At 29.4% G+C, this 27,151-nt stretch overlaps 2 protein-coding genes across 4 annotated transcripts; one reads left to right on the forward strand and one right to left on the reverse strand.

Moving 5' to 3' along the window:
• The first annotated feature begins 714 nt into the window (after window positions 1-714).
• Not10 (CCR4-NOT transcription complex subunit 10) lies at window positions 715-20,476 on the forward strand. The gene is made up of 14 exons (XM_067271447.1): window positions 715-1,030; window positions 4,207-4,357; window positions 8,352-8,413; window positions 11,339-11,545; window positions 14,089-14,169; window positions 14,251-14,518; window positions 17,297-17,496; window positions 17,562-17,683; window positions 17,797-18,018; window positions 18,083-18,196; window positions 18,267-18,451; window positions 18,537-18,646; window positions 20,196-20,274; window positions 20,345-20,476. Exons 1-14 carry the CDS (start codon window positions 740-742, stop codon window positions 20,398-20,400), a joined length of 2,148 nt encoding a protein of 715 aa, XP_067127548.1. The 5' UTR covers window positions 715-739; the 3' UTR covers window positions 20,401-20,476.
• Window positions 20,477-20,532: 56 nt separating this feature from the next.
• Window positions 20,533-25,925, reverse strand: LOC136976228 (carbonic anhydrase 1-like). 3 transcript variants are annotated; one of them, XM_067271448.1, is made up of 7 exons: window positions 25,702-25,925; window positions 22,796-22,993; window positions 22,608-22,726; window positions 21,318-21,413; window positions 21,132-21,246; window positions 20,961-21,067; window positions 20,533-20,881 (listed from the first exon to the last, which is right to left on the reverse strand). In XM_067271448.1, the coding sequence occupies exons 1-7, from the start codon at window positions 25,781-25,783 to the stop codon at window positions 20,717-20,719; spliced, it is 882 nt and encodes a 293-aa protein (XP_067127549.1). In that variant the 5' UTR covers window positions 25,784-25,925; the 3' UTR covers window positions 20,533-20,716. The 3 variants fall into 3 exon arrangements, with proteins under 3 accessions (XP_067127549.1, XP_067127551.1, XP_067127552.1); XM_067271450.1 differs by lacking the exon at window positions 25,702-25,925 and adding an exon at window positions 25,443-25,569; XM_067271451.1 differs by lacking the exon at window positions 25,702-25,925 and adding an exon at window positions 24,916-25,041.
• Window positions 25,926-27,151: the final 1,226 nt, after the last annotated feature.

The raw sequence follows: 27,151 nt of genomic DNA on the forward strand, positions 1-27,151 counted from the left end.
TTATTGATTTTTTTTGTAAATATCACTGACCAAAATTTGTGACATTTTTCAGTTATCACCCCTTAAATGGATGAAGTAAACATTTAAAAGTTTGTTGTTATGAGCCACCATCTTGTTTTAATGATGATTGCCATGGTTTGCATAATTGCTTGTTTCTTTGTTCTTATTTTGTGAAAAGGAAGTGAGAATCAAATTTTTGCAAAAAGAAAATTTTCTTGCATTCTGTTTTCACTTTCACTGGTAAATATCTTTCTGAATTAAGTTTAGAGTTTTGTATAGTAAATGAGAGACAAGCAGTCAACTCTGGAATTCATGTCAGTGGATACTATCAACATTAAAATTATTTTGTATTGAATTTTATTATTATTTGATAATAAAATAAATGAAGCAATATGATGATAAAATATTTTGATAGGCATAATTACATCTACATTGAAGTGAAATAGAAAAACAATGCTTTAATGTTTGAGATGGTGTCTTCTAAACTGCAAACCACTAACCAATAAGTATCATGCTTTCAGCAGTTGCTGCAGAGGCACAAAGTATATACAGTGGGAGAGTTAAGTAAAGGTTTATCTCTGTTTTAGTAATATTCTATAAGATATATGCTGTCACAGATTATCCACACAAAATTACAGTACTTACTTATTTATCTTACTTTTTCATATTTTTCATACTTGTCTTACTTTTTCATATTTTTATTTTCTACCAGAATATATAGATTATATTTATTATAAAAATGAGTGAAGCTGTTAAGGATGGTGAAACTGAAAAGCCCAGTAATGTTATGACAGAACAAGTGCCTCTGATTCCAACAATTTCTGATCAAGAAAAAGAATTAGCCAGTTTATCTTACCAAGCCTTTGAAAAGGGAAAATATGAAGATTGTCTTTTATCTCTCAATCAGTTAATTGCTACTAGATCAAATGACCTTAAAGTTTATCATAACAAAGCAGTAGCTGAGTATTATTCTTCTGATTTTATAAACACGAATGACTTCCAAAAAATACTTGTCGATATTTGTAACCAGGTATGAAAAAATTTTCTTTGATTACACGTTGCTTAAAATTATATTTCAACTTTAATAATGTTGCTATGTATGCGTATATATATATATATAAGATATAAGATCTTTATATATCAAATATATTATATATTTTTTTAAACTGATTATTACACTATTTCATATTCACTCGTCTGAACTATTAAGAGTGAATCAATAGCTTTATAATCTTAAATAACTTATATTGTAACATTGCATATTCATTTATTTATTAATATAAGTAGTACAGTATGATCTTGTTTTACATGGTACTTTGCATGTCAGTAAGTGCTAAGTAAAACAAAATTCTGCATAAATTTAGGCTTTATCCCTTAAGATTACCTAGATATTTATGCAACCATTTAAAATTAATAGAAAAATGTTCAAATGTGTTCAATGCCGGTTTTCCTTTGCTATTTAGGTTTTGTTGCATAATGCTAAAAGTTTTAGTTTTACTTTCGCACAACTTACTGTAAATACTGTACAGTATGAAGAAACCATATATGAAAAAGTTTTCATTATTGTACACAAAAAAAATTTCTGCTTTCTTCATGTCTGCATTATAACCTTTTATTTTTCATTTGGTTTGATAATTTTGTCTCAAATGTAGGCTATAGAAAATTTTTTTAAATTTCTATACTATTACTTTTGCTCCACAATGAATTTTATAATAAAAATAGTCAGCATTTGCAGTCAGAATTACTCTTGTGCATTCAAGGGTTAATCTAACCATTTGCTATCTGTGAAATTACAAATCCACTTAAAATAAGATTCTGCTATATAGTCATTTAGGTATAGGTGAAATATTAAAAACTTACCAATTAATAAATATTATAACTATCTTGACTGAGTGTTCATAGCTCATAGGACTGCAAATGGGTTACTTTTTCAATTATTTGTTACTTTTTGATTTTGTTATTCTTAGTATTACGTTGCTTTTTGTTACTGTTTCTCTTTCAACAATTAATTCTCGCACACTCAGTATGATAATGTAGATTAAAATAGGCAATGTTGTTGAAATAGAAGAAAACACAACAGACATTCAGAAAAAACATCATTTATAGTGGTGTTATGCTTGAAAGCATTTGCATTTGTGCTGTAGAGTGTATTGAATCCACAGCACAGTCTTGTATGAGAACCTCATACTTGAACTTTCTAATTGCAGATTGCTATGAATATATATAAATTACTCTTAGTGCTAAACTGAGATACCGTGGGAATGGGCAGCTTATATGAGTTGCAGACTACTTAAGTGTATGTCGTCTGATCCAGTAATACTAAAGGAAATACATTGAAGTTTGTTTTGGATTATGGTCTGAATGAATTGGGCAAAATTATCTTTGTGTCATTCATTCAGAAAATTGTGTTGTATTTTCATTGTCTTGTCTTTTCAGAGTATTATGTACACTATATAATTTTTACAGTGAGTTACCAACTTTGTGATCTCAATCTAACAATTATAAAAATTTCAGCTATAATTTCTAAATGAAAATATTATATTAAAGAAAGATTTTAATGTAGAGTAGTTTCCTACTGCCATTCTCTATTTTTACTTGTTCTAAAATCCTCCAAACTTTGTTCAAAGACATTACCAAATCTAACAATAAACATCCAGACCTTCAGATGTAACTTAATTTTATACTCTGTTGTGCAACATAGTATCTATTCATAAATACAAAATAAAGACAAGAAGTATACATCAATCTGTGAAGAGTGAAACATTGACACAGCATATATAAATTTTACTTTTAGATCTTTCAGCCATAGTTATTCATATATTGATAATGTAATACTTCTCTTAGTAACATCATCAAGTGACAGCAATGTTACCAACTTTTGCTAGCTTTCATGGTCCATAGTAAATTGGCCCTCAGTCAGATTAATCATATATTTTATCTATCTCATGCCAGTATTCTAAAAAAAGCAAATTCTTTAAATATTTTATTTGCTACAATTTGATCAACAATTTTGGTTATCATTACCAAACTTTTACTAAGGTAATCTGTTGAGAAATTCTTTGGGTTCTTTGTTTTCAGAACCACTGTTTTCCAGTTCTATGTGAATTCCTTGTTCTGCCAGTTCTTGAAGGTCATCATTGGTAAGGCTCTCACCAGTAACCTGCAGTAACTCTTCAATATCCTGCTTGTCTACATCTCTTAGTCCTGTTGTATCAATTAGGTTGACAATTTGGTCAACTTAACGATACAGTGATAGGTTCTTCTCAGTGGTGTAGCGTAGTGGGGGCGGCAGGGGCGGCATTTTTTCACAATAAATAACTACAAAAATTGTAAAAATTTGAACCATTTCATTTCATATTTTTTGTCGCACCTGCGATTCGGACCGATTGAAATGAGCACGGAATTTTTCATTACTTATTCTGTGACGAAACTGGGGAATCCCCTTTCTTTAAATGAATGTATAATAATGACATCTTGCTCATCGTAGCGACTGACAACACCGTCTGTACTGAGTTGTAGGGATTCTCCGTATTTTATTTAAGGGAGTGAAATTTTCCTCCGCCCCGGGCGGCTGACACCCACGCTATGCCACTGGTTCTTCTCATTGAGAATTCTTGGATACCTTCAGCCATAACATCTTCCACACTCCATTCATGCATTTATCAGTTAATTCTTGTCAAGCAAAGTCGATATTGCCTATGACATCTGTGATGTTATATTTTTTCAAAATTGCGCAAAACAAACATAGATTTAAGGAAAGTACAGCACTATGACGAATTACCACCTTTTGCTGATTGGTTCGTGTTCGTAAATAATCATATTATATGAGAATCATTGAAATGCCGCATTAATTTGAATTGGCATAAATTTTGAGTTTTTTTAGGCTTTGAGCAGGCAGCTTCTTGCTGGGGTCTAAGTGAGGTCTTACTGTATTTTTTTTTTTTTTTTTTTTCAAATTTATTTAATTTAGCTGTTAATATATATTTAAAGAATACATATCATAAAGCAATATAATAAAATTTTCTATGATCTATTTACAAGAAATGTTAGGGAGGGAAAAACATACAGTTTAAAGAAAATGAAAATAATTCTTTTATATTAAATTAAATGTATTCTTAATATCTTTTAAATTCATTGTCAATAAAAAAAAAATATTTTTTTCTTAATTATTTACTTGAAAATTAATTTTTCTTAAATTTCTTACAGGCTCGAATTAACATTGATAATGTTGAAACTTTGGAGGATGTTGATCATTGTATATTATTTTTCAATCAAGCCATTATTTTATTTCATCTTCATCAATATCATGCAACTATTACAATTTTAGATAAATTGTTTCAGTTTATTGAACCTTTAGGTAAGTAATACAGAAGTTTTCAAATAAGAAATTAAAACTTAAATATTAATGATGCTGTTAAAGAGTGCTAAGTTTTACATTGGAAAATCTTGAAGTTCCACTGAACACAGTTCAGTAAACTAAATTATTATATTAGGATTAATGTAATAAAATATTAATTCTAATAAAATAGCATTAATATCTTATATATAAATATATATTAATTTTATAATAGGATAATAATACTTGCTTTGATTTGCCAAACCTGCAATCAATCTTGTTTATGTAAGCTGTAATGTTGCCTTGACATTTCCTGTTGATTTTATTTGAATAGAGTTGAGCAATATCAAATATATTTTACGTATAGATTTTAAAAATTATAAGAGTATTTGTAAAAAAAGAATGTATAATTTTAATACATGCTTCTTGTCCTTAATTATGTATATTATGCTTGTGTCCACTTTGCACATTCTTGTGAACTAGGACTTGTTATACTGAGGAAAGAAGGAAGAGAAACACACCATTTCCATTAAAATATATTTATTGTAACATAATCTTGTATGCCACTACAATTGAGCATTTCGGACAACTACCTCCTCAGCAGACATTACCATTTTCTTTATATTTACAAATTTATATTTTAATATATCCATATATTTTTTTCAATATTTTCAGAATAGACTTTTAAACCTCAATTTATTAAATTCTTTCAGTAAAATTCCTTGAAATCTAGTAAATGGGTAAGTGATGTTTAAGTGAATAGACACATTTTCAAGGAATTTTACTGGAAGAATTTAATAAATTGAGATTTAAAAGTCTGTTCTGAAAATGTTGAAAGAAGTACAGTAAGACCCACTTAATGCTGATTCAATATAACACGGTCTGCTTGAAGCCTAAAAAACACTCAAAATTTACGCTGATTCAAATTAATGCAACATTTCATTGATTCGTATACAATATGATTATTTACAAACAGGAACCAATCAGCAAAAGGTGGCAATTTGTCATAGTGCTGTACTTTCCTTAAATCTATGTTTGTTTTGTGCAATTTTGAAAAAATATAACATCACAGATGTCATAGGCAATATCAACTTCGCTTGGCAAGAATTAACTGATAAATGCATGAATGGAGTGTGGAAGATGTTATGGCTGAAGGTATCCAAGAATTCTCAATGAGAAGAGCCTATTGCTGTATTGTTAGGTTGACCAAATTGTCAACCTAATTGATACAGCAGGACTAGGAGATGTAAATGAGAGCAGGATATTGAGGAGTTACTGCGGGTTACTGGTGAGAGTCTTACCAATGTATTTATGTAACCTTCAGGAACTGGCAGAACAAGGAATTCGTGTAGAACTGGAAAATAGAGATTCTGAAAACAAAAAACCCAAAGGATTTCTCTAGTTTTCCTAGAGAAATGATAACTGGAAATGATTTGGTAATGATAAGTGAAATCGTTAATCAAATTGTAGCGAGTGATCCAGATTTTGAAAGGAGTGCAAAGCAAAACGATGCATTCGGATGTGATCTTCTGCTACTGACATTTGCTTAAAGAAAGAAAGAAAAAGCGAAAAATGAAACTGCATGACTTTATTGCAAAAAACAAGAATTTTGGAAAGGCCTGGACCTTCATCACAAAATATGAACTTTACATTTCTGTGTGCATATGTTATAAGTTTATGTGTTGTTTAACATATATTATTATGCAAATTAATATAAAAATAATTTAAAATTAAAGTAAAATTATTTATTTTTGGTCGCATGTTTCCCTTTCCCTATTTACTTTGTGTTAATATGACCTTGTTTAATGCTGTTTTGCTTAGCACTTTGTTGTTTAGGAATGCATCCCCTGCATTAAGTGGGATCTTACTGTATATGAGTATATTAAAATATAAACTTGTTAATATAAAGAAAATGGTAACGTCTGCTGAGGAGGTAGTTGCCCGAAATGCTCAATTCTGATTGTATAAACACACAACTTGTGCATTATGTGTTTATACAATCCCAGTTTTGGAGAGATAATGCTCAATTGTAATGGCATACAAGATTAAGTTACAATAAATATATCTTAATTGGAAATGGTGTGTTTCTCTTCCCTCAATATAACACAGTATAACAAGTCCTAGTTCACAAGAACATCCAAAGTGGACACAAGCATAATATAATGTATAATTTGATATGATGTAAGACTTTTCATTTATATTTTTTTGGGCTTTTTATTATGTGCAATTTACATTTTAAATCATATTTAAAACCATATATTTTTAGATTATTGTTTATTTCTATATATAGTAATCTTGTAAATTTACTTTGTATTTTATTTTGTCCTTTGTGTATTCATTGTGTTGCAGTAAGACCTATTTTTTTATATGTTCTAACATATAATATTTTTATTATTTGTGTTTTTATGTAATTTAAATAGATGTTATATTGTTAATTGAGAAAGATACTTCTTGCCATAAGCAAGAAGTATCTTCCCCAATTAACAATAGATTAATAGATATCTTGGAGAAGATACTTCTTGCTTATGGCAAGAAGTATCTTCTCCAAGGTATCTATATCTACTGATTAACAATGTAACATCCCTTTGAAATCAATAATCAATTAATGTTCTTTATAATTAATAAAGGAAAAAATATATATTGCTTGCATTTTTCCCATCACATTACAGTAAAGATTATAAGAATTTAGTTTTTAAGAAATTCTACATTATTCAGCATTGTTTAAAATTGAAATTAATATAATAAATTAATAAAATTTTCAGGGAAATAAATATATACTTAAAAATTCATAAAAAAAATTCTTTAAAAAGACAATATAGGCATACCCTAGGTATAATCTCACAATAAAACAATCTGCTGATATGATTGTCATATATTTCTATTCCTATCATGATCTAACTTAGCTATCACCACCCATACAATGCTTCATTTGTTCTAATTGTTGCCTGTTAAGTTTTTGAGTCATGTGTCTGGGTGAATACCAAAAATGTCTGAGTTTTAAGAAAATTTCGCAAATCATCAGTAATTAATTATTTTTTAACGATATAGCTGATTTTATAACCGATGAACAAAAACTCTGATAATTTAATTAGCAAGTCATATGTAATAACATTTCAGAGGGGTCCGGATACAGTCATGAGGATAGCCTTTATTTAGGGAGCCGGTTTTTTTTAAACAAAGCCCAATTTAAGCTCATCACTCAAGAAATTATTGAGCAAAGTAGAAAATATTTTGTGGTTCTTTGATATCTAGAATTATTAACAGAAACATCAATCTCTTCATCTTTCCTTGCTGTAAAGTATCAAACGATTCAACAACGTCATCCTCTGCATAATGCTGAGGTGTGAAACCATATCGGTCATTGCTCAAAATCTTTCCTGAGGTGAAATCTTCTTTTAAATACATAGAAAAATATATGGGAAATGGCAATCCATGATACAACTATTCATAATGCAAATATTATTTAATGGAATGCATTATGTATGTAACCTGGGCTACACTTTTATATTATCCTCACATTTCATCTCTTTTTTCTTACCTCAGAAACATAACAGTCTTATAGTGGAGTCAATCTTTATTTGGAGGCTCTCATCTACCTCAATGTGCAAAAAATTAAAAATTTTCTCTGGCAATGGCACAATTAGAAAAAGTATTAATAAAATTGTCAGGATAATAAGTATATATTTAAACATTCAGAAAATCTTTTAAAAAAAAGACATCCTTCAAATAAAGGTCTCTACTGTAAGACTGTTGTGTTCCTAAAGTGTGAAAAAGGGATGAAATATACAGGCATTTTTAATATGTCTTTTTTAAAAAACTTTTTTGTGAATTTTTAAATATAATATAATAGATCATTTGTGATTAGATTAGTTTAGATTTATTTATTTAATTGACAAAATTAGAATAGAATTATATAAGTAAACAGTACAATTTTATTGATTTTAAATTTTTAATATATTATTATATTTTTCTTATATAATAATTACATTAATTACTTTATACATATATTTTTTAGATGAAAGTTTAGCAAGAAAAATTTGCTTTCTTTTATTAGAAGTATATCTTTGCACTCATCAGGTAACAATTTTATGTGGTGTTTGATATTAATTATATGAAAATTTTATCTTAACTTTATCTATAAAGTTAAGATCATTCACCGTATTCAAAATCATTGTGTGTATGTATGTGTGTATATATACAGTAGTGAACCGAAAATCGGAATCAATTGGGGACTGGGGTTGTTCAGATTAGGGATTTGTTCCGATTACGGATTATGTACGAAAAAATATATTAACCTGTCTGATGTTCAAATTTTTCTCCGTTGCGTGTCGCTTCGTGTTGAATTTTTCTCCGTTGCGTGTCGCTTCGTGTTGAATTTTCGTCGATTTTAAGCCTAACGAAAATTTTTATAATAATAATCGAGGCTATTGTATCGTTAAAAATTATTTCTGCATTTTGTACAAACAAAATAAATATATTGAAGAATATAAAAACATGAAAATTATACTTTAGAAGTAAATTTAGTATCAAAAAACGTTCGATTCAGCGCTACACAGTCCGACTGAAAATCGTGCCGATTACCGGCGATTCCGATTACCGGGGTTCCGATTTACGAGTCTTTACTGTATATATATATATATATATATACATATACACAATAGTTAATTGATTAATGATTTTAATGAGACATTTTTATTAAAGAAAACAGATTGTTATTATTTAAATGAGTTCAAACTTATATGTGTGATAAAATGTTAAGTGTAAAATACTTTTTACATTAACTGACCAGAAAATATTTAAAAAATGCAAAATACTATGGAAATTCTTTAATTTAGCATCCAGTAATTCAGTATTTATTGTCTGATGAGTATCCAGTATGCTTGTATTCTGTGAATTTAAATTTATTTCAACACATGGTGTGTTAAAGTCCCTAGGCTGAAATTAAGGTGGAGATGATGGTACAAACCATGCATATTTCTTCATGTCAAGAGGTTGAGCTATGGGATCAAAAACAATGTGATTGAGAAGAATAACTCATTTTGTTTGTATCATTGAAATTATTTCACAGGTGCCTTCTTGTGCCTAATACATGCATGATTGATGTATTTTCTTTCTCATAGGTCAATGCTATAATTATGACTGTAAAAATAGGTTTCTCATACTTGGAACATATGTAGTTTTTGTGAATTGTATGTATATGGTACATATTGAACAGAAATAGTACCACCCAAAGATTCTATCTTCATAAAAATTGAAAATGAAGTTGTGAACTTCATGTCTGATTAGTATCTTTTATCCTTACTGTCCAGTATCTAGTGTGAAAAACATTTTGTGATTATTTCAGAACATTTTTTATGCAAAATAATTTAATTGCTCCAATAATCTTTGTTATGTTTGCAAAGATGAATGAGGTCTAACATTGTTATGATGGAAAATGATGCCCTTCCAGTTTACCAATTTCAGACACTTCTCATGGATCACTGCATTCAATTTGTCCAGTTTGTCACAGTCTATACCTCTGAATTGATTGTTCTGTTTCTCTGAAACAACTCATAGATTACAACTCCCTTCCAGTCCTAACAAATTGAGAGCATGATCTTGTTTGGGTGAAGTTTCATCTATGAAGTGGTTTGTGATGGCCTGTTTCACTCAACGGTGTTGTATGTGATCCATTTTTTATTGCCAGTTATCATCCATTTCAGAAATGGGTCTCTTTCCTCATGTTTTCTTAGTGAATCACTGATGGAAATGCATTCTACATTTGTTTTAGTCAATTTATGCAGAACCCAAACGTCAAGCTTGCTACCATAGCCAAGTTGATACAGACTTGATTTTAATATTTGGAGAATGCTCTAATCTCCTGTGGTTATGTAGTGTGAACTGCTGTTGATTACATCTTTCTGTTGTCGATCTCTTGTGACTGGCTTGAGTGTGGTATGTCTTGGACAGAAAAATCTCTAGTAAGAACTCTCACAAACTACCACTGGAACATGTGTTCTTTCAAAGCATCCTTGCCATACACCACACATATTTTATAGGTTTGCACTATGTTTTGCCTTTTTTAAAACAAAAAGCATAATTTGCTGAAAATGCTTATTTTGATTATCCATCTTTCAACTGACATTTAATACACAAAATACAACCAGTCTTACTGCTATTTCCTAAAAAATGAATATTAAAATGTCAATTTCAAATGGTTACAAATTTTCAAAATTTAAACTGAAGTTTGTTGCTTTTTGTAATGTTTACTGTTAGCTATCAAAAAAACCACATGGACTTATTGGTCAATCCTATAAATAATAACATTAAAAATACACTCAAACCTGTTTTTGTGCAATTTTTTATTTGTCTGAGAGCGGAAAACACAACCGACGTGGCGTTGATGTTGACGTCATTTCTGGCAAACTTTTTCGTTTAGCTGATGATGCCGACATTCCAACACATCAAACTTTCCCCCAGCCGGGGGAAAGTTTATCTGTCTCTGACTAAAACGACGAATTTCTCGAGACCAGAAAGAGCAAGTTTTAAACTCGTAAAGCTTTCTACTGCAATATTTATAACTGTCAGATTCGTCGGAACTACAAAACAATCATGATGAAACTAAGGGAAGTTATTATTAACCGCACAGATAAAAAATTGCACAAAAACAGGTTTGAGTGTAGTCCATAAAATCTGATAAACTATTGAATTACTTTTATAGTAACTTTTACTATACTAGCATATTATAGTATTATTATAATAGTATAATTATACTATTATACTATATAATAGTATTATATAGTACAATTATAGTATATTATACTAACATTTTATAGTAATGTTATTATACTACTATACTAACTATTACTTTTTTAGTAAAAATCTAATAAAACTATATGTATAGTTTCATTGTACAGTATTTTCTTCTTACTTTATCATACACTGATGAATTTAGTTAATAATTATTACATTATAAAGTTATATGTTAATTAAAATTTATAAATTGAATTTTTTAAATTTTAGCCTGAAAAAGCTTTAAGCTTGATAAGTTACATTGAAACAATGTTGTTTGGAAACAACAAGATTAATGAGAGCAAAACACAGGCATCAGAGAAAGATAAAGAACAAGAAAAAGACAAAGAAAAGGAAAATAATAAAGAATCAGAAACAAAAGAAAAGGACACTGTTGAGATTAATCAAAATGAAATATACAGGCCAAAACTACAACATGTAAGTTGTTAAATCTATTATATTGTTATTTTTCATTTTTAAAGTAATTAACAGTAAAAATTCATTCAATTCTATAGGTTGTAATATTTCTGTATTGATTTTTATTTTTTATTCTGTTTTGAACTAAAGTTAGAACTTAAGACTTGGCCACACAGACTGCTACATAATGCTATGAATATTATGCTCAATATGAGTTAAAAACATTGTCACTATATTAGACAGGGGGAATGGCACATTGCACCATAGATATTACCTATGCAATGCTTGCTATGTTAAGTGCATATCTGATGATTTATGGGTACAGATTTTTGATGGATGTTTGCAGACTATGCACATGTGCAAAACAGGTATTTCTCATATGTTTTGTATGCCAGTTTTATTGCCATGCAAGTTTTCTTCTTTCAGAATATGTTGAAAACTTTAATAAAAAAAATTCAGATACAGTGGGTGAACAGTTAATGAACAGTTCGGACTGTGAACAAATCGGATAACAAACACTTTCGCAAAATATTTTTATGTTCGGATAACAACACTTCACAGAACAAACAGAAAAAGAAGCGACATAAAATAGTGAATACCGATTGGTCTTCCCTTGTCTCCAGGTGATAATTCAAAACTTTTCAGAGCTCTGAAGATGTTGACATCAATGCTCAACCTGATACTGATCAGCTAGTATTCCTTCAAATTTTGAAACTCTCCCTTGTAATTCCAGCTTTTTGTTTACCTTTCTGACAAATAATTTTTTATAGTCTTCACGAGACTATCAGGCAGGTACAGGTTAAGTTTTGCCTGAAGCAAAACTTAACCTGTACCTGCCCGATTTACAAAACGCGAGAGTTTAACTGTCTCATCAGATATTCATTAATGTTTTAATACCAAATTTCAAATTTCGTCCAGGCCTTGCATTTAAATAATTTTTTTTGTGCACTAGTTGATTTCTATTCTCTGAATTTTTGTAAGTGCTTTTCAGAACTTTTTATTTAAAAAGAAACTGATAATATTATGGAGCCTGAAAAGGGTGGAGTGTCGAGAACTGTGCTCACCATAGAAACCAAGCAAGAGATAATAGCTAACATAGAGAGTGGGCAGATGTCTGATGTTGCTAGATAGTATAGCTTGAACAGGTCTACAGTGGGCACAATCTTAGCTATGAAAGATATATCAAGAAGTCTCAAGCAGTTAAAGATCTTTTGAAGAAGTGGGAGGATGTCAGAACAACTGTCATCCAAATGGCATCCAAACCAGAATGAGGTTAATAGACTTGGGAATCTCTACAATTACAATGCTATTAATTACTTCCGAAAAATCCTGAAGAGGAGAGAAAAGCAATGGATGCTGGACAGATTCTTTAATCCCACAAACAGAAAAAAACATGGCTAATAAAAATGCAAGACTGTGTATATATGTATTTTTATTATTACATATAAATAAACGTAGTAAGAAAGTATATATTTTTTATTCTTTGGAATCTCCAGAACAAATTTATGAAATTCCCGTAAAAACCTATGGTAAATCGATAATCGGTTAACGAACAATTCTGATAACGAACAGAGTCTTGGAACGGATTATATTTGTTAACTGATCACCCACTGTATATCTATATCTATGGAACATGTCTATTGAGAAGTACTATCAAATTGTGACACATTCAAACAGCAGCAGCTTATGATAAGCACTGTGGAGTTGCAATAACTTCAAATAAAAATAAAATCACAAAATGTCTCAATTTTTATTTATTCATAAATTATTATATTTGGTTAAAATTAATGTTTTTATTAAAACTAGTATTGGTCAAAACATTATATGAAATCAAAAATTTTATCATGGTTGCATGCTGTGTGCCCTGTTGAGATAGCACTTCCATATTAGACAGCAGGAGCTACTACTGCATTTAAGTAATGATATTTTTTAAATTTAGCATCATGTTTGCAGAGATAATGAAATTTACCAGATTTAAATCTTTTTATTCATTTTGTGAACTCCCTTTTTTCTTTGAGTAACTGTAAAAGTAAAATATCAGCAGAAAAATCGTCCCACAAGACCCTATGAACACTTGCTTTCTTGAAGACTGATGAAAAAATGACCACAATGTAGCTTTCTCTATGGCCACTTAGTGTAGCATACATAGCATTCATAGTGAGCATAGCATCAGTATTGTAGCAGTCTCTGTGACCAAGGATTTAATCAATCATTGATTTATTTATGATGTAATCTGTCTTTTATACAAATTACAGACTGATTTTTTAATACTTTATTTAAAATTTAAAATTCTTACGAAAAGCATTCAAAAATATTTGATGCTCAAAATATCTCAAATATTGAACAAGAGACATTGTTGAACGAGAACAAAAACATTGTTGTTCTTCCAATACAAATATTGGAACTGAAAAATGAATTTGATTAGACTTAAAAGCATTGGGTACGTAATGAAAAAATAGGATTTAACAATGAAATTTTTTAATGGATTGTGTATTAACAATTTGTATAAGGTTTATGTAAAACATTATTTAAATTTACATTATTAATGTTATTTCTTTCCTTAGTATAAAGCGAGATGTTATATAATGTTGAAGTCAGCCAAATTCTGCAAACGAGAAATAAAAAGCTTAATGAATTCTGGAGTTGTAAGTAGTTTGAGATGATTTATAATTATATTTTATACAAATTATTATAATCTATATTTTTACGTTTTCATCCTGTTCTAGAATATACCTGCTATCTATCTACGTAGTCAGCTGGAATATCTGAGAGGAAGTTATCGCAAATCGTTAAAGGTTCTGAATACAGCCACATCTTCTGGAACTATTCGTCCCGTCAAAGAAACTGGAGATAATCTCACAGTCATGTATTATAATAATATAGGATGTATTCACTTTTATATGGGCAAACCTCATCTTGCATCTTTTTACTTTAATAAAGCATTGAAAGAACATGATAATGCCATAGCAGAATTAACTGAAGAAGAGGAAAGAGGTAAATGAGTAAATTGGAAATGCAGTAAAATAGTTGAAATTTGTTTCTTGTAAAAATTTAAATTAAAACCAAATACATTTAGATTTGATGTACTGTATCATTAATTTATGTTGCAAATTAAATAATAATGATAAATTTGCTAAATAGAAGAATTTATTCTAATACTTTGTTATTACTTCTATTAATAGAATGTTTAGATATAAAATTTTATAATTAAATTTTTATTTTTATTAAAAGTTCCAGTGAAAAATGGTAAAATTTTGATAATTTAAAAGAATAAAATATAGCTAATTAAAGAAATCAAGCAATAATTAATGGAGAAACATTTTTTGATCTTTATTTGGACTAACTTGAGCTCACAGTAATGTTCAAAATGAACACAGGATATGTATGGTGTTTCCAAAATTTTTTTAAATTTAAAACTTATGTGATAAAATTCTTACAGTATTATTAATTATTAATTATTAACCTTTATTAACGTAAAAGGCTTTTGCCTGTTACAAGGGACGTGGTTTGGAGCTTAACAAAATAGTCCACAAAGAGTAAATTTAAATAGCACTATTTCAGCTGCCTATGTATCAGAGATTTATAAAATTAAACAATAACTTAGTTAAAGTGTACAGTATAGCAAATATCATTTCACCCTTTAATATATGTTATTGGGTTACTATCCCTAGTAGTTTATATAATTTTTCTTTAGGAATGATCGTTAGAACATACACTTAATACATATCGTATTGACTTAAACATTAAAATTGTTCCAACTTTTAGAATTTTGGTTCACGTAATTATATAACTTAAATATAATATTCTTATTCGCTCTATCGAAGATCTCATATAGTTCACTTTCATTGGAAAATTAGATAATATACTTATTTCTAAATTTTGGGAAACTTCTTTTGCTTTGAAACACTCACAAAAATGTAGAATTTAGGTAGTAGTTTATTACATTTAAACTTATTCAACGAGAAGACCGACCAAACCTACTTCTTACAGTATTAAATAATTAATGAGAAAATAAAATAAATAAATGGAGTAAATAGAAATTAAACACAATCTGAATAAAAACAAGATGGTTGGCATGACAGCTCAGCATGGAAACAAGAGTTATATTTAATGTTTGGGGAAGAGTACGTGTATTTTGTTACAATGAAAGAGGTCTCCAGAATCAATCAACCAGTCCACATGGGTGATGGAAATTGTGCATCATGCATGCTGATCGTGTTGTGATGCTTGGAGAAGTAGCATATGTAGAACTGTTCCAGTATTCAGCGCCTCATTAGTGCATTAGTGCATTCCTCATTTATTAGGGGATTATCTCAGAGCACTCTAATAGTACAATTGTATACTCATTGTACCATAGGTATTGTCTGAGGTGTTATCATTATTAATAGCCATGTAATGTTTGTTTATTCTTTTGCCTAAGTTTCTAGTATTAGAGCCAATATAGTAATAACTGTAAGTGGCATAATAAGACTAAAAATATTAGTTGCGTACAGTATCAGTATTATTACTATAATTTTAAGCTACTAAAATTTGGTCATTAACATTTTTAACATATTAACAAATGTATAAGTAGCCCACATACGATCAGGTAAGCTGGCACCTTGGCAATTTGCCACTGCTCTGGCTTTATCTGTCATTTCAGGAACTTTATTTTCTCAAAGTTTGCATGACTGAAGGAAGACATTTTATCACCAGTAGGGACTCTTAATAATTTATACATAAAGTATCCCATAACTGGTATATATAAACTGTCTATTTTGTTGGTTTTACCAGAATTTGGCATACACTTAGTAATGTTCAAAATAACCACTCAGTCGGTTGACGAAAACACAAATTTTATATTTACAGTAAATGTACAAAGTAATCCAAATTAGAGTTACAATTAATTATGCACAAACACTAGTCTGAACAACAACCGACTATTCCCGTACAAATTCGTTGAAAGAACTCCTTACGAACAAACAGACTTGTAATTAACAAAACCTCCGAGTCAGGAACAAGTTCGTACACAACCACGTAACGTCCAACGAGAGTTAGCACCTCGATAACGACGATCTCCCTTGATCCGATCCGATCACCTCCGATACGATCACCAGCCAAACCCGATACGACCTCCGTTCCCGCCGAAACTACGGCTTAAATAGTCTCAACGTTTGAATCGTCCGCCAATCAAATTTGAACGTTTCACCAACGGCCGACAACGGTCACTTCCCGCCGGCCAATCGTCCGTCGTTCGACGATTTGAAACTTAACGGTTCTTCCCATGGAAGTTCCTAACGGTCGTTTCTACCGGCCGATCCTAACGACTTTTCCGTTATGCAAGTTCGTTGTAACGAAACAGGTGGGAATCGCGCGTCTTGGCGATTCCATACCTTACACACTTGATGGATGTAAGGAGATTAGTTTGCCTCTCAGAGAATCCATGACAAACTGCAGTATGTCAGAACTCTTGTAATTCTTCTTTTCTCTTCAGTAAGTGTGGAGTTGCAGGTGGCTCTCCTTGTGAGAAAATATAGAGCAGCTAGTTTTATAGGACATTGTCATATAATTGCCAATGTATATATGAATTGATCGAAGTGTATTTGTGAAATACCCTCATGGCATATAGGCACTCAGCGTTATAGTTTATGATAAATAATAAAATCTATATGGAAAAAATAAAATTACTTAAAGCAATGGAGTTAGATTAATTGCCTAATCTTACGTAATTTCTTTATGGAAAATTTATATTCCTTTATAAGAAGTTATAGAAAGTTAATATTTTATTTACAGAAAAACTTTCTGTTCGTCCACTTCCAACTATGAATTTAATGACAAGATATCATCTGTTGTATAATTTGGGTATACAATATCTTCATATAGGATGCCCTGACAAAGCATTCGACTGTTTAATAGAAGTTGTGAGGATTTATCATGTTAATCCTAGACTTTGGTTGCGTCTTGCTGAATGTTGCATTCAATTTACCAAACCCGTAAGTTTTACAAACGTTACTTTCTGAAAATCTAGCCATTGTTATTTATTTACATTTCTTTATAGGAAAGTTCACTTGACTTTCATTTAAATGAAAGGAAGAAGGACATGGTACAAAAAGTTGTTGGTGGAGGTATTCATAGAAAAATTATCTTATCACCATATCTTTCAAATAATTATAAAATTAGGTTAGTGAAGGTGGTCCCTTTTATGAACAATTTTACATTTGAACAATATTAAGTTATAAATTTATACATGGATAGAAGTTAAATGTAATATTTTTATTTGAATTTATTTGTAGTGATTTAGATCAAACATCAGCCATGCCAACTCCATCCTTGGAGTTTGCATCATTTTGTCTTCGCAATGCCCTTATGCTTTTACCCGAAGAGCAGTCATCTGGTATGTCAAGTCAGGGAAGTGTTGGTGATGAATCAGAGGCATTTCATCCACTTGATAATAATACTTCCATTATAGCTTTACCTTCTAATCCTATTCAAGGAAATGAGATTGCTTCCTTAAGGTGAACTCACATTCCAATTTATATAAATTATGTTTTCCCTCAACTAAAATTGCATTCTTTGCAGAAATTCTATTCTTATTGCAAGTTCTTATGTTGCATTATGCTTAGGAGATGTTGTTGTTGCTCTAAAGCATGCTGAAACATTACTTCTACAACCCAGAATCTCTGGAGCTCATAGGTTTATATTTTTTTCTAATCATTTTAAAATTTAATATAAATTACCTACATAATTTATTTTGCTTTTATAGATTATTAGCACATTTGTATGCAGCAGAAGCTTTGATATTGATGGATCATATTGCAGAAGCCATTCAACATTTGAATCCAGATCAAATAAAGGATGTATCATTTACATTACCATTTTCATCTGACGGTGATTCCAAACCTAATGACAAACCAGAAGAAAATAATAAAATCTATGGAAATTCCCAAAGTTTGTTTTAATTATTTTTCCCCCCTTTTAAAAATTTTATAATTTTAGAATATTTAGAAATTAAAAACAATTTTTTTTTAATTAGACTGGTTGCCAAATACAGTGAATTCTGCAAGAATGATTATGATATATAACATGGCAGTGGCATATACACTAAGAGGAGAATTAGAGAAAGCAGGAGAAAATTTACGTTTGGTGAGTGCCAATTATTATTCAACAATTATCTTTAAAACAGAATCTACAAAGATTGTCATCTACATCAAACTAATTTTTTTCTAAATCATTGTTGTCATTTAGTATAGAATTACAGAATATGTTCGAAATTATGTAAACCAAAGCAGGAACATTGGTAGGTAATAAAGATAAATATAAATCTGATGAAGGAAAAACTAAAGAAGTAAATTACAATTTGGAGAAAGCTAGGATAATGAAACAACTTTAACTAGCAAAATATTAGATTTTAGATTGTTTTTAATATAATATGCAACTGTTTATTATTATAATTGAAAAATGCATTAAAATATATGAAGAAGTTTTACAACATTAGTCTGAATGAGTGCTTTAAACATTAAATGTTAATTGTTTTTAATCATTTAACTCGAAAATTTGCCATAAAAATTTTAAAATTTTTTTAACATCTCTGGAATAATTTAATTTTTTTAATTAATTAACTAGCTGTATAGTTTTGTTTTTAAGCAGTATTTTGTGTTCAAGGTATGTACAGGATTCAAAATTATGAACACACACTGGCCATTAATGGTAATGTTTACATTCATTATATTATTTGGACAATACCTGATCACTTGAAAATTTTTGCAATGAACACCTTGAAGAATAATGAAATTCTTACCAGCTTCAGAGAAGATCCATGTGTTTACTGAAGAGTTGATCCAATACTTTACTTAACCAACTTTTATTTATAATTTCTAATTTGTAATGCAGGATAAACAATGAGAAGGATGCTGATTGTGAAATAAAATTTAATGTTGAGTATAATTTGGAAAAGACAAGACTATGTGATAAGATATTAAAATAATTACAAATTAATAAATAGTAAAATGAAATGCATTTGTGGATAAAAGGAAAAAAACAAATTTTAAATATATTGTTGATATAAAATGGAAGTTGTAATTTTAGATAATTATGTAGAATATACTATATATTAAAAGAAATGTTTTGATTTGTAAAGCAAAGTTAAAACAGATTTTTTTATGTTTTAACAGAGATAAAACCAACTGATGAAGGGTAATAATAGGCCCAAAATGTATATTGGTTTAATAAAATCTCAGTGAACTTTCCAGCTGTGGTCTGATAAGTCCTTCAAATTCAAAGTAAATTCAAAAGTATCTATTAAGAAGATTGATTATAAAATAAGACAAAAAGCAAATAATAATAATTAATTGGTTTAAAAATTTTTTTTTGTTATATTTTTCTTAGAATTTAATACATATACAATTCAGTATATTTTATCAAAATCATAATTATATAAATATGTATTTTTTTCTAAATGTACAAACCAGAAAATGCCACAGTTAACAGAGAACACAATAACACTATTAGATTTATTTAACTTCATCTCAGTATTGAACTCTACATGCTTTAAATTATAAAGCTTATAGATTTCAATATTTAGATGATAGTTAAATAAATCCAATAGTGTTGTTGTGTTCTCTATCTGTCTTAGAGTTCTGTATAAACATATTATTTATAAATGACAATAATAGTTGTTAAATTTCCTAAACAGGTTGGAGTTTCAAGAAGCTCCGGTACCGATATTCCTGTACAAGCTTTGATGCTGGCTATGTATATTCAGTTACAACAAGGTAAAATATATCATCTTGATTTATCTTGAAGTTTTAAAATTTTTTAAGTGACATATTTGTAATTTTATAGGTCATGCCGATCTTGCCAGGTCTATAATAAAACAGCATTTACCTCAATACAGATAGTATTATTATATATTAATTTGTTGTATAATTTTTTCTGTTGAAAACTAGTTATAAATAAAATATTATTTTATATGTTCTTTATTTATCCTACATCATATCTGCTGTGAAGCAAAATAGACTGTACAACTGATATTTAATTAAAACATTTTTTATTATAAAATATTTCTTTTCTTATATACAATATATATATTTTCTCACTATTTGAATTTATATAAAACAAATTTTTTCTCAAATTTAATAAATAAAATAAGGATGTCCTTTCTAGAAAATGTTCTATTGCCTTGGTTCTTATCTCCACGATTAGAATATTTACAGGTTAGCGAAATGCATTTCGTTCGGATTTCCGGTAATTCACATGGCGAATCAGGCGACCAAATAGTGGTTGTGGAGGGCGGTGGTTCAGAGTGATGTAACCTCCACTGGAATCTGGTGGGGCACGCTCCGTCTCACCGTGACACCTTAGACTCCTAAATTTACTTATCTGTAACGAAAAAGTTTCATGACTTAAAGTAAATATAATGAACAATCTTCTTCAGTATTGAATAAAAACTCAATCTTACCTGCTCAGCACTAGCTTCGATTGGATTCTTAAAAACTATCCAAGTGACACTTTCATGGCAGGGTGGAGTTGTTAATGATCCTTCATATGTCCAATAAGATATATTATCTATGTACAATGAAAAAATGTAATAAAAATTTTTATTAAAATTTTAAATAGAAATCATACTTACCAGGGATAAATTTGGCTGGATCTACTTGCTCTCTCAGTGGACATCTCTGCCCTTTAAAAGTTATATTTCCCAAAATTTTAACAATTTTTTCTAACTCTACATTTGGCTGTCCTAGCTAAAATTAAATTCTTGTGATCATCACACAAATCTTTTTTTTTTTTTTTAATCTTTATTATAAATATTTACTTTAATAAATGAAGCCAGTACTAGAAGTCCTTGCTTGTTACAAGCTGAATCCCTACAGTCCTTGTACAGTTCACTATTCCAATGAACCATGTGAATCTACAAAATATTGATTTATAAATTTTATATTTAAAATATATAAAGCTTTTATCATTTTTAAATAAATATATATAAAATAGTTCATTAGAAAATATAATATTGTCAGAAAACTATTTTTATGTTAATATTTTACCAGCTTTATGTTGATATTCAGTTTCTAAACTAATACGAAAATAATACAGAAGTAAGTTTTTGCTGTTCTTGCTGTTTTTACAATCAATAAAACTATGAAATCAATAAAACTTTCAGAAATAATCATCTCTGTAATTTGTTAACCACTATGGATTGATTATAGTAAAACGTTGAATTATTGAACAGAAACTTTTTGACATTTTCTTATACACAAGTATTGAATAAAAGCCAATTCTAGTAAATTGACTAAAATTTTAGCTAACGGCAGAAACTGAGGTTACTTGTTAACTTTTTGCTGTGTTGAGACTATACAGCATTTTGATTCTGAAGAAATAAAATAATTGAACACTACTATAAAAGAATTAACTGATATAACTGGTTTATACAATTAAATCTGATATTACTGTTATTTGGAACAATAAAAATTAATTTGATTACACAACATTTACAATTATATACAGTACATTAAGAAAAATCCATATATGCTATTTCATTATGAAGTGGAACAGAAATCAAACAAAATTGACATTAAGTCAGCATATTGTAAATTTTTTCATCTATTTAAAATGCTATTTTATTTTTGATTATTAATAGTCAGCAATTTTAAATTTTGTATAATAAAGTTTGCAATTGATAATGTCAAAATTGTAATGTTAGTTTTATTAACTGCCATCAATATCCGTTGTAATACCAAACTTATTATACACAATAGGAAATATATCCTGATTAGGAAATTATCAATGTAAAATGTACTTTGGATCTGCAGATGATTGAAAGTGGAAAATGTTCTAGTGGTGTTAACATCTGTGGTTATATGGTTAAAAAATTAACAGTTGCTTTTCGCAAACGAATAAGATAATCATCATCAAAATCGTCAGCTGACGAGGGACAAGAAGGACCAAAATGCATTCCCCAGTTAATATAAACCAATAAACATTGATGATTTCCTATTCGGTATGTAAACATTTTGGTATTACAAAGGATGTACAAAGAAGGATGGCTGTTAATCAAACTAACAAACAACCAGACATAAAGCAAATTCAAGAAAATTATAATGCTTACCTCTGCAGCCATTTGATAACCATTGATAGTATGTTCTGATCCTCGCTCATTACTTTTTCCCCAATGACAATGTATCTGATCCAAAATATACCTATTAACAGCCGGACCACCTTCAAAATCTAAAAAGTGCAAAACCAATATAATCGTTTTAATATATCTCGATCTATCGTTTCTATTGCAAATCTTACAGTTTTTGGTGCTGACATATTCAACAGTCCATCCGTGGCCACCGTTGACAACCGTTTTAGAATATTTTTTATCGTAGCTCCATCTGATCTGGTTCTGGAAGAGCGATGCATCTGGTATGGCTAAGGATGGAATTATGTCCACCGGAGACTGGTTTTTGCCAGATGCATTTGGATGAGTTTTGTACCAGTGATTAGGGCCTAAAATAATAGTGGTGTTAAAAATAAGTAATTCAATAATGTTGATTTATCAGTAAAGTTTGAAGAGCTTTTTTTTTTAAGAAAAAAATACAGTTTTATGAAGTTGTTGCTGATACAGACCATCCTTTATAAATCATTGTTTTATTGATACATAGTAAGAAGCATATCATATGATATAAAGAAAGGAACTAATTTAATTATATGATGATAAATGATAAATATATCTGTTATTTATCATTATTAATAATTTACATTTATTGATTATTTTCTAACAATTTATTTACATAATAGTAAACAATTACAAATTGTAAACATGGCATTCATCACAATTTTTATATAAATTTTTAATTCTGTACTATACAATTTATTTATATTGAAAATGATACATGTATGTATTAGGCAACCATTGGACGATATTTTTTTATATTGCTTCTACTAGAAAATAACCAGAATATTGACCGTTTTTATTCAAATCTATATACAAATGTTATAAATGAATTTTTCCAGAAGATCCATTCTTCTTACTAGTTATTAATCTTTTATACACAGGGAGTTGACAGTCTTTATATCGGTGGGAATGTCACGGATGTTAAACTCCACATACACGTGCAATTTAATGTCACTAGAAATTGTCCTGAACTTTATGAAAATGAAATATTTTTCTACTTAAAAAATCGGTGAAAAAACCTTTCAACTAATAATTTTCAAATTTGTCTACACTTGAATTAATTCTAACAAATGGATAAAAGTCAATATACTGAAGGAATATTGACAGATGTGATGTATCATCGGTCCACTTCGGATCAATAAACATTAAAAATTTTCGTAGCAAATATAACTTTTAAATGTAAAGTTTTTATAAGTGTAGTGTAATTAAACCCAAATGACGTCAGATTCCAGCCACAAAATAATAATTTTTCTACAATTCCAAACAATAAAAATAAGCAATTAATGAATTATCATCTTTTATTACTCATAAACTTACTTTATAGTTTACTTTTGGATGATGATCTTATTGTTTCAAATAAAATATTTTTTCTTTTCTAAGAATAAAACATAAAATAATAGTATATATAATTACATAACGGAAGATTGATCATCATTAGACTCTAGAGAGTAAGCAGCTCCTATAAAAATATGTATTAAAAATTAATTATCTACTTTAAATGCTTAAAATACGACGTTTTGATGATATAACATTTTACTTTAAACACACAAAATAATACAAATTCAAAGAAATTTTATATTACTGCTATGTAACTGAATATGCTGGTTTATGTAGCATTTACATAGTTTTCTGCTTAAGGCCTTTCTGCTTGTATCCTAAATAGAAATACAGTAATTATGCATTAAATAGAATATTAAGCGCCAACTAATTTCGGACATTTTTAAGTCCACCACATGTTAATTCCCTATTGCATTTAGATGTGTCCATACTTATCCATAAAAATATAATGACTCATTTCATATTAATGGAATATAAAAATGTATCTGTGTTAATATAAATGCCCATAAAATCTACCGGTTTACGTGTCAAAGTTGAAATTGTTGTACTAGTTTTATATGCCAACAGCGAAACTAGAAAATTTCATACCAGATTAATTTTTAATACATTTTCATAAATAAAACATCAGAATAATTGTTGATCAATTCATCTTTACATGCAAATTGTAGAATTAATAGCCAGGTTGAGGCCGAAGTTTTAAACGCGAAAACATGTACGTCGGACGTTTAGCGCCGCTTTCCTGTAAGCCTAGAAGTTTGACAATGGCGTTTGGAATGTCCAACGTGATTCCACTGATTTTCCAAACACCATTGTCAAACTTCTAGGCTTACAGGAAAGCGGCGCTAAACGTCCGACGTACACGTTTTCGCGTTTAAAACTTCGGCCTCAACCTCGCTAATACTAAACAACGCGTTACTTGCCGACATCGCCTGGTTCCTCGTTTTTCCAATTTGTAAGAAGTTTCTGGTAATGAGTTAAAAACTTCCTGTTTGCAACTACTTTTCTTAATTGCTGAGCCCACTGAAAAGTTGCTATTACGATCTGATTATAATGAAAATTTAAGGAGTGAAAATAATATTTTTTCTTTAAAAATATAATTGTACGAAGATGTTTTGGAATATTTTACTAAATAAATCTTACCATTAATTAACGCTGTTTGAACTTCGAAAATACGAACCAGAAACCGAAAAATGTTTTAAATTCATTAGAATGATTTTAAACAATTGCGTAAAATTTCTTTGTAATTTTTCAATGCTTTATAATATTAATTTTGAATTATATATTTAGTGACAAATAAATAGATAAATAATATATATATACAATTTAATTTCAATATTATGCATAGTAAATAGTTACCCTACTTTTACTATCACGATTTATTTCCATTAGGTTACTACTATAATAACAAATCTCTACGTAAATTTTACGTAATAAAAGACCTACCTGGCGAATTATGTAAGGGGGCGCTTTTTTTTATGTTTTGCCGGACGGTTCTCATGATTGCTCACAACGTAAATTGTGGTCTAAACCTTCGCTGCACTTAAATTGATTTAAAATAAAATTTATCCGAGACTGATGATAAAACTAATTTTTTTTTTTAAATCTATTTCTGTTTTTAAACCAAACACGTAAATAACTTAGCAACGGTATCAATAAATTGCGCTCGGCCGGCATCGCATGGTAACCGGTTTGGCAAACTTACCGTTATTTACACCGTAACCCCACTGGGGTATCATGGGTTGGACAACGTTTCTGTTCTGGAGTACGGCCAGACATGTTCCCATCGTGTTCCTCTTTCTTTAATTCATTTTCTCTTTCTATTATCTCACCTCTGATCTTTCCCGAATAACTAGCATCTTTGGTCGAGCATGCGCTTTAAACACTTTCACCCTTCTTCCGGTAAACTTTAATGACGTAATTGTTGGGGTTGCTGATCACTTCTAATCAACAGGTTGTTATGGCAACCGATCTAAAGAACGGCGTCGAGTATCAGTACGAATCCCGACTGATTGCATGCATTTAATGCGATCGATACCGCTTGTGGTTGCTTTAATTTTTAAATTTGCGGTTCGATTCGTATACCGGAAACAGGATGAACATCGTACCTTTTATGGTCTAACGAATGGCTTTACGTCATTCCGGTTCCTATTTTATAGGTAACTTTGAATGGCGGCTTGTTGTTTCGAAAATTTCCCGTCGTTTTCTTTTCTTTTTATATTTAGCCTGTGTTTCGTCGGCTTAAAAAATTTGTTTACTAAGAATATTGTCCAAAACATGTGTTATTATAATGCACTAATGACGGCATTATATGTCTATATACGGTAAACCACACTATATAAGTTTCACTATACACATACTATAAGTAGCCTATATAGAATCTTAATTTCAATAGAGTTTATGACTTTTCTCCTGACTTCAGTAAATATTTATAGCTTATTTTTTGCAATTGTGTATATTGTTTATGGAATAAATTAGCTCTGTAATATATTTCGCTGTTTTTTTATTTTCTCTAAATGCAATGTGTACTCGAATTAATGCATAATTTAAACGATTTTTATTATTTTATTCTGTTAACTGCGTTATTATGACATATAATAATGTCATATCAATAAAAAATATTATAAAAATTTCAATCCACAATTGATCAATTATAGAATAAACCTATAAATAATCTTAATTCTAGTCTTACTAAGTTCATTGATCCTTTGCAAAATGAATATTATATTACTCAAATCATAATGTATGAAATCGAAATAAAGATCCCTTTTACCACGATCTAACAGGTTCTTGGAAACCCGCCGCTAAGCGAGCTGTCGTAAATCGAACCGTACTCTTCCGTAGATTTAGCTGTTGTAAACTCTTTATCGTAGTCAGTATCAAAGACACAGTGTGATAAATTGAAGTTCTGTTCCTAGAAATAAACTTTGAACTATGTAATATTTTATCGATGTAGTGCCAAAAAAATGCCGTATTTAAAATACATGGCACATATGGCCTATTGTATTAGGCTGAAAACGTTTGTTTTGTTTAATTAATAAACATTTCTCAGCAACAGAAGGTGGTATCGATAGTTCATTACGTAAAACAAGAGTTAATAAAGTGAGTCGTCCTAAGACGGGGGATACTACAAATAGAGCATTGGCATTTTTAAG

This window comes from Centruroides vittatus, unplaced genomic scaffold (assembly GCF_030686945.1).
Source record: "Centruroides vittatus isolate TY-2023 unplaced genomic scaffold, ASM3068694v2 contig_4, whole genome shotgun sequence".
In the NCBI taxonomy this organism is placed as follows: Eukaryota; Metazoa; Arthropoda; class Arachnida; order Scorpiones; family Buthidae; genus Centruroides; species Centruroides vittatus.